The sequence below is a fragment of the Pristis pectinata genome, chromosome 29, assembly GCF_009764475.1.
Source record: "Pristis pectinata isolate sPriPec2 chromosome 29, sPriPec2.1.pri, whole genome shotgun sequence".
Lineage (NCBI taxonomy): Eukaryota > Metazoa > Chordata > Chondrichthyes > Rhinopristiformes > Pristidae > Pristis > Pristis pectinata.
Window position 1 is genome coordinate 21,234,644 of NC_067433.1, and position 9,117 is coordinate 21,243,760.

Consider the following 9,117-nt stretch of genomic DNA (forward strand, 5'->3'; position numbering starts at 1 on the left):
AGGAAGAGGTTAGGTCGTCTTAGGTGTGGTTTGAAGGGCGTCACAACATGGTGGGCCGAAGGGCCTGTATTGTGCCGTATTGTTCTACGGTTCTATGGTGCATGTGTGACGATATTTGAAAGTTGTAATGGAGTTTCTAGAAGATTAACTATCAGGGCAGAAACCAGTTAATATTTTGGGTTGAAGACACTTCTTCAGAACTGAAAGCATACAGTACGTGCAGGTGCTGTTAAGAAATAATATGGTATGTTAGCTTTCATAACATGAGTATGGGAGCAAGCGAGTCCACTCCTGGAATGGTTATAGCAGTTTAGTCACCTTGCCCAAGAAGCAATATGGTTGTCCTAAAGGGAGTGAAGCAAAGATTCACCAGACTAATTCCTGTGATGGCAGGTAGTTTCATATTCACTGATAGTCCAGATTTTGACTCTCGATCTGAAGCATCGACTGTCCACTTCTCTCCATAGATGCTGCCCAAGGCGTTGAGTTCCTCCAACACTTTGTGTGTTGCTCTGGATTCCAGCATCTGCAATCTCTTGTCTCTCTAGTGCTTGGATGGATATGAGGGGATCTAATTGAAAGTTGCAAAATTCTGACAGGGATAAGCCATCTGTGTGTGGAGAGAATATTTCAGCATGTGGAGCTGACTAATACAAGGAGTTGTAGCTTCAGGAGATTTTGGTCTTGGATGGGCTTCATCTGTTTTTTTTTGCTTTTAGCTGGAGATTGCTTATGTTATTTATTAAATTTGTGTATGTTTCTAGCTACATTGCCGTATGTAACAATGGTGAAGTAATTCAATGATCTTTTGCATTTTGAATACTGATTTTGGATATGTATTTGAGAATAGTGTGATGCAAGGAGGAGGGAATCAAAGAAATGAGGATGTCTGTTCCCCTTTTCATTAATGGCTCTTTATTTTAATTGATTTAAGGTATCCCTTTCCATTGTCAAAAAGTTCAATGTATACAGTTGGAGCTCCACACACTTGGCCACAGATTCTTGGTGCATTAATTTGGTTAACAGATGCTGTTAAGGTAAGAATCTCTAATGGCTGATAGTTGATTTCCAAGAAAAACCATTGCACCTTTCAAATAAAAGGTGCTATGTGGTGGAAGTGTAGAATATTGTGTCCATTCTAGACAGGGTCAGAAACACAGACAAAATAGGAGCTGGTTAGGCAACTGCTAACTAAAAGGGTCGCATGCAAGTATTTAAACAAAAATCCTTTCTCCCAGCCATCTTGTTTGAGGACAATTGAAATCTCCATGGTCTTAAAGTCAGAGCCTTTCTATTCAGCCTATTGTGCCTTCCCTGACTCTTTGAAAGAGCAGTAGCATTTTTACCCATGTTCTTCTGTGTCCCAAGGAGAGGCTTTCCAACTAGATTCAATAAAATATTATTAACCCTTTAAATAGATTTTGCAGCACAGTTGTCTCGCCGCCTCTTTCCATTTGTTTTTTTTATTGTGCCTGATCCTTCCTATCATTTATTTTGTACATACGAAATTTGTTTGTATTTCCTTGTTATTTCTGACCTTTATTGCTCCTGTCAGTTCTAGTTAGCACAGTTATCCAAGCATTTTCTCTTCCATCCAGTTATTTGTAAACTTCTGTCTGGAGGTTATTTCCTCTTTTAAATTGTGAGCTATTTCTTCATTTCTACTTGTATTTTGACTGATTTGTTGGTAATACTTTGTATTGTTCTACAGCAACTTAAACCCCGATATTGCCTGAGCACTTGTATCTTTATTTTTGTGTACTCGGACCTTGCTCTCATCTCTGTTTTTTCTTAGCTTTTGGTTATTATTTCACCTAGACTTCACCTACTCCTTTCCCATACCATTCTCTTTTACTCTTGTAGTCTGTTCATCACTATACCATTAAGGTTGTGACTGGGTAAAAGTCTTTGAGGAACTGCTTCTTAGTTTGCTTCTAGTTTGTGATGCTCCATAGTAGGATCTCCTTTTTCTTATGCTGACCTTCAGATAAATCATAACACCTTTTTTTCTTTTCAACTTCCATTCCAGCTGTTGTGAAAAATTTCTTACTTTGGTTTGAAGAAAGCTATCTAACTGGAACTTGCAAGTCCAACTTGCTTATAATTGAAAGAAAGGCTGCCTGTGTCTGAAGATGTGGAGGTTGATGGAGCATCTTGTTTATCAAATATATTTTGGCAGTTGATCAGCAGCAGAAGTAGAGCCTTCTGCAGACACTGCAAATTGCCTAAATGTGACTCTTAACAATTATTCATGTTTACTTTGTATACAGCTGACCAAGTCCATCGATCCAGATAAGATCCTGTTTGGTGCAGAAAAGGACTGGGATGAAGTGGAGAATGTGACTGAAGATGGTGTTCATCATAACAGGGTAACCAATCACTAGTTACCTCGATTTGCCCAATTTTCACCTCTTAGAATTTAATTCAATACAGTTTGGTAACATTTTACCAGTTGTTTGAGGCTTTTTTATAAATAGCCTCATCATGTTGTCTTGTTCCTATAACCAAGATGTTAGATGTAAATTTAGTGTCAAAGTACTGATAAAAGCTAAAATATGTGACGTTACTTTTAGATAAATGATCTACCAACAGCAAGAAGCAGCTGCATGGTTAGGCATTAATATATACCAGTTGCTGATAGTTGCGTTGCTCCGCTGTTAGCTTAGCAAAGACTGCATCTCAGCCAAGGCTTCTCTGCTTTTGAAGAACTTATTTGTCCATTAAATCTGTCATAAATTCTGATTATTGCAAATTTGAATACTATTTCACAATGTAATATCAAAACTACCACTGAAAATTAACTAGAGTCCAGAGTCTTGTTCCTTCAGGTTTTGTTTTTTTTTCTTAATTCATTCCTTAATTTCTAACTTTATTTCTTTCTGTACTTGATATTTCACTGCATTTGTACATCTCTTGTACAACCCACATTCTAAATCCAGTTAGACTGTGCTGATACGGACTGAGTGGGAATATTGTGGTTTCAAGACTAGTGCTTGAACCAGGATGGCCCTCCAGTGTGATGCTGAGAGTACTGTTTTATTGTATGGTTGGAGTAGCTGACATTTTTTGTAATCTGACATAAAACTGAAGTTGGTTGCAGGTTCAGTTTGCTTCATCCAGAAATGAAGGCTTCAATGAAGTCAAACTTCAGCCAAGACTGCCCTTAACTTCTCATCTATCTTTGTCAACTTTATCTCGCCTTATGCAGAATAGCCACTTAGTAACAGGAATTATATCTTCTGGTAAATGTTCAATTGTTGGAAAATAAGGTGAAATCTATGATAAATCACCCTGCAAAAGCAAAGTTTCAAAATGTTGTTTACGTTTGAATACCAAGTCAGGTAATAAAATTACTTTAACCTTGAGAATTATATTTTGAACGTGGGCCTGTTTCTGTGCTGTATAACTCTGACTCTAAGTCTTTGTTAAAAGTTGATCTTTGCCAAAATAATGCTTTGGTCTTCCCAAAGGCTTGCTGCTTGGAGCTATTGTAAAATACCCTAGTGTAGTTGGGTAGCAGGAGAATTAGGGAAAGTTGATAGGCCTGTAAGAGAGAATAGGTTGCAGTGAAATTATGTTTGTGAATGGGACTGATGGAGTGCTCTGAGATGTGTTAAATGAAAATATGAAGAATAGGTCCATGGAGAACACCACAGCTAGTGGTTCAAGCACAGAAAGACTCTGACACTGGAAACAGCAGGTGTGGGCCATTTGACCCCGCTCTCCACCCCCCCCCCCCCCCCCCCCCCCCCCCCAATGCTTGCTGCACCATTCAACAAGATCATCGTTCTGAAAGGCCAATTCCTTGCTGGGCAAGGGTAAGTTAGAAGGGAATCAAGTTAGTGTGGTGCCATTCAGATGGGTGCTGGTGGAGAAGCTTTGGAAGGGTGCCATATTTTGGTTTGGCATAAATCAGTTAATGTTTCCATACTTTGATATTTTGCTGCATTAACCATGCCATAAGTTGCTGATGTAATATCTGCTGACTTAAAATACATTGTCATGAGATGTAGCTGCGGCAGAATTGTTGGTCTGTGTTTTTATTCTTTCATTTAGATTGTTTGCCATTTCCTTGGATAATGCGCTTTCACAAAGTTTTTGTAATCTTGCTGATTTTTTTTCTATATAGCTGTTTCTTAGCTATGCAAGTAAGTGTTATTCACGTCACCTTGCTGGCATTGATGACCATGAAGACTTGGACTTGGAGAATTTAACTTTGCTCAGTGAGTATGTCTCTGATTCTGAAACAGAATTCCTCTGGCAACTTCCGTCCTGTCTCACAAAGAACTGTGCCTTGTGAAAATGTCTGGCATTTGTTCTGCAGCTCTCACTGATGGTAACCTGAAGCAACTTTAGGTGAAGCATATTTTTTTAAATTTTAAAATATATCTTGCTAAATGTATATCATTGCTAAATATATCTTTGTGGAAATTAGGAAGTGCAGTTTCCCTAGAAATACTTAGATATTAATTCATCATAAATGTTTAAAGTAATCAATAGCAAAATAAAACTGATGTAAATTTGAAAGAACTGCTACCCATTAGCATAAACTTTTTTAAATGTTATTTATACAGGAGGGTAACAGGCCCTTCCGGCCCAATGAGCTTGTGCCGCCCATTTAAACACAAGTTAACCTAATAACCCGTATGTCTTTTGAATGTGGGAATAAACCGGGGCACTCGGAGGAAACCCACGCAGTCATGGGGAGAACGTACAAACTCCTTACAGCAGCAGGAACTCCTTACAGACAGGCAGCAGCGGCCTGATCGCTAACCGCTATGCTCCTGTGCTGCGCATGAAAATAAAATGTCACTTTTTGGCACAGTTACCCTTTGCAAATTTTTTCTTTGCAAATCTTATTTTCCAACTGACTAATGAAAAATTGCAGAATGAATAACTTAAAGGATGAGGGAAACTGAGACTTGACTGTGGGGCTCAGTCAAACTCTATGCCAATGAATGGCATATTCATAGAACATAGAAAACCTACAGCACAATTCAGACCCTTCGGCCCACAAAGCTGTGCTGAACGTGGCTTACTAGGCTTACCCATAGCCCTCTATTTTTGTAAGTTTCATGTACCTATCCGAAAGTTTCTTAAAGGGCCCTATCGTATCTGCCTCCACCACCGTCGCTGGCAGCCCATTCCATGCACACACCACTCTCTGAGTAAAAAAAACTTACCCTGACATCTCTATGCCTACTCCCCAGCACCTTGAATCCGTGCCCTCTTGTGGCAACCATTTCAGCCCTGGGAAAAAGCCTCTGACTATCCACACGATCAATGCCTCTCATCATCTTATACACCTCTATCAGGTCCCCCCTCATCCTCCGTCATTCCAAGGAGAAAAGTCAGAGTTCACTCAACCTGTTTTCATAAGGCATGCTCCCCAATCCAGGCAACATCCTTGTAAATCTTCTGTGCACCCTTTCTATGGCTTCCACATCCTTCCTGTAGTGAGGTGACCAGAACTGAGCACAGTACTCCAAGTAGGGTCTGACCAGAGTCCTATATAGCTGCAACATTACCTCTTGGCTCCTAAATTCAATTCCACACGATTGATGAAGGACAATACACCAGATGCCTTCTTAACCACAGAGTCAACCTGTGCAGCCGCTTTGAGTGTCCTATGGACTCGGACCCCAAGATCCCTCTGATCCTCCACACTGCCAAGGGTCTTACCATTAATACTATATTCTGCTATCATATTTGACCTACCAAAGTGAACCACTTCACACTTATCTGGGTTGAACTGCATCTGCCACTTCTCAGCCCAGTTTCGCATCCTATCTATGTCTCGCTGTAACCTCCACACTATCCACAACACCTCCAACCTTTGTGTCATCAGCAAACTTACTAACCCATCCCTCCACTTCCTCATCCAGGTCGTTTATAAAAATCACAAAGAGCAAGGGTCCCAGTACAGATCCCTGAGGTACACCACTGGTCACCGACCTCCATGCAGAATACGACCCTTCAACAACCACTCTTTGCCTTCTGTGAGCCAGCCAGTTCTGGATCCACACTGCAATGCACCCTTGGATCCCATGCCTCCTTATTTCTCAATAAGCCTTGCATGGGGTACCTTATCAAATGCCTTGCTGAAATCCACTTACACTACATCTACTGCTCTTCTTTGATCAATGTGTTTAGTTACCTCCTCAAACAATTCATTCAGGTTCGTAAGGCTGGACGTGACCTTGACAAAGCCTTGTTGACTATTCCTAATCATATTATACCTCTCCAAATGTTCACAAATCCTGTCTCTCAGGATCTTCTCCATCAACTTACCAACCACTGAAGTAAGACTCACTGGTCTATAATTTCCTGGGCTATCTCTACCCCCTTTATTTATTTATTTATCTATCCATCTATCTATGCAGCTGACATCTCTGCCTATCATTTCCCCTAAAGATTTGACTCTTTCTACAGTGCTATAGCTCCTTGTAAAATGGTGGGTGAATCTTCAGTATAATAATCTGTTTCTGGAGTTGATTCTCATCTGGTACAGTCAATGCCGATATAGTGCTGGATGAAATAGGGCTGTGTTCTTTCCATTTTGTCCATGGATGCAACAGGTCAGATATCCAGGGTAGTCTCATTGCTCGTATTCCATACAGATCTGAATGGCTCAGCTTTTTTTGTGAAGTTCCTAGGTGCCATGATCCATTGATCTGAGTGCAGAAATTGTATATTAGGCTATAGTTTTGCTAGTAGTCATGACTATAAATATAGCTGAAGTTTGAACAGAATCAAAATTGTAAACCATTAGTACATTTTGAAATGGGACCTCAGTCGTTATTGATTGAGGCACTGAGTAGAATCGATCAGAGTTTCTTGAAAAACTGTCTTGTTGGACAACTTGCTGGAAACTATCAGTGGTTCATGTCGTGTCTGTGGAAAGAAACATTTCAAGTCCAAAACTGTCTTTCCACAAACATGACATGAGCCACTGAGTGTTTCCAGCAAACTGTCCACCTGTTGAGTCCATCTCTTTCCACCTTTTGAGTGTTTCCAGCATTTTCTGTTTATAGTTCAGATTTCTAGCATTTGCATTTTTTTAAACTTCATTTTGCTGTACTTTCTAGAGCAACATTTTGGGGTGGATGAAGCTAAATTTGAAGAAGTTGCTGCAGAGAACAGGAAGCTTTCAGAAGAGTTGAAGAAACTGGAGAAAGAGAAACTTAATGAACCAGTTAGTTATTTCTGTGCTTTTTATCATCTATACATTTCTATGGTTTATTGCAAAATCCATATGGTAGACATCTGATTCTCTCTATTCTAATCTACTATATTAAATAAACAGTCTTTAAATGTATAGAAAATGTACGTTTATCAATATAGGAGAGTTGACGTCAAAGTTGAGTTTATTGTCATATATATGCACAGGTGCAGTGAAAAACTTACTTGCAGCAGCATCATAGGCATGCAGCGTTCCCAAGAAAAACATAAATATACACAATTTTTACAAGAAAACACAATTACAGCAAAAAAAAAACAGCCCATTTTAGTGCAAAGTGATTATAGCATTGCTATATTGTAGGGCTGTGTCAGTTGATTCAAGAAACGAATGGTTGAGGGGAAGTAACTGTTCTTGAACCTGGTGGTGTGGGACTTCAGGCTTCTGTAGCTCCTGCCTGATGGTAACTACGAGAAGATGGCATGGTCCGGATGGTGGGGATGTTTGATGATTAATGTTGCCACCTTGAGGCAGCATTGGTTTTATTAATTTTTCAAGTAACCTCCACCAACTTGAACTTTTATGAAGCAGTATTTTGATGAACAGAGTACAGAGGAATATTATGGGTAATTGACAGGAAAGTAGTGTACCAGGAGGGGGGAATTATAATGACATGTAATTTTGATTGTGTTGAATGATTAGTCCTGTGCTTTTGGGGTAACAGGTTAAAGGTGTCTGAGGAATCTGGTTTTGGGTAAGGAAGCAAGGGGGGGTGGAATTGAAGTATGGGTGAAGGTGTTGTGGAATCAAAAAGTTGCATGTTGGGGTTTCTAAGTTTAACTGGAGTTGGGAAGGTAGTGCTGAATTACTGGGTGTGTGGAAGTTTTCAGATGACAATGCTGTGCACTGTACTTAAAATAAATGGTGGCCCTGGGTTTTGATTGTGTTGGGGCTGTTTCTGGTGTCCGATTTCAAACCAGGAATGTAGGAAGGTGGAGCACAAATTCTCTTGGAGTTCGATTGTGTTAGGGATCCAGTAACAGAAGAAGGTAATTACGGTCTAATTTATGTTCCTCTGGCATGTGGAATGGAGCAACTTGAGGATAAAATCTTGCTTGGTTAAGGTTTAGATTCAAGGCAGGTGGAAGGGCAATTTGTTCATTAGAGAATTGGACAAAATTTTCAGACGGTTGTACAGGTGATGGGTTGAGGAGGAGAAGCCTGGGACTGAAATACTTAATAGAATAAAGGTCAAAATCCTAATTATAAATTGCTCAAAACATTGTGGAGAGAGCTGGGAACAAAATCATGCTGAGTAGACAAGCAAGGTTAGATCTGAAATTTGCTGGAATTGGGAATTTTGTGGCCTTGGTGCAGATGGAGTTGAGGGCAGAGATAATGGTCTGTTGAGGGATTTGGAGGGAGCCAGAGGTCAGACTCAGATAAAGGGTCAGGGCAGGTGATCCTTGGTCTTTTGGTGAGGTTGGATCAATGTGACTTTTAATTTAAAGCCAATCAAAGTCTTCAGTTGAGACAGCATGTCCAATATTAAAATCATTATTGTTTTATGATTTTGTTATGCAAAACACATGGAATTCATGAGTACTAGAGTCAGAAATTTGGAGTGCAGAGGCCATTCGGTCCAATGTGAAGTAGGAAGCTTGTTTTCCAAAGGTAACCTTTGTAGCTCAATCTTAGTAGCTTAAAGCATAGTATTGTGGGTCTTGTCCACATTTTCCCCCAAACCATACAAATTCATAATCATGATTTCCAAACTGGTGTTTGTTCAAGTGATGGACAATGCCTCAAGTTCATTTGTTTTTAACAGTCCATTTAATTATTATTGTCCATCAGTTATATGGGTGAAGTTGGTTTCTCAACAGGAATGAAGAATCCCAGAACTGGTGGACAATTGAGCATATTTCTCTGCTGAGATT

At 39.8% G+C, this 9,117-nt stretch overlaps 1 protein-coding gene across 4 annotated transcripts in view; it reads left to right on the top strand.

The window, feature by feature from the left end:
* Positions 1-9,117, top strand: part of ndc80 (NDC80 kinetochore complex component) — a 100,046-nt gene that overhangs the window by 37,185 nt on the left and 53,744 nt on the right. Inside the window, exons 6-9 of one of the 4 annotated variants that reach the window (XM_052040982.1) lie at positions 935-1,037; positions 2,271-2,369; positions 4,130-4,223; positions 7,089-7,195. The exons of 1 other annotated variant lie outside the window; for it this stretch is intronic. In XM_052040982.1, coding sequence (XP_051896942.1) covers positions 935-1,037; positions 2,271-2,369; positions 4,130-4,223; positions 7,089-7,195 — 403 coding nt within the window. The remainder of the gene's footprint in view (positions 1-934; positions 1,038-2,270; positions 2,370-4,129; positions 4,224-7,088; positions 7,196-9,117) is intronic. 2 more of the 4 variants (XM_052040983.1, XM_052040981.1) reach the window with 2 other exon arrangements.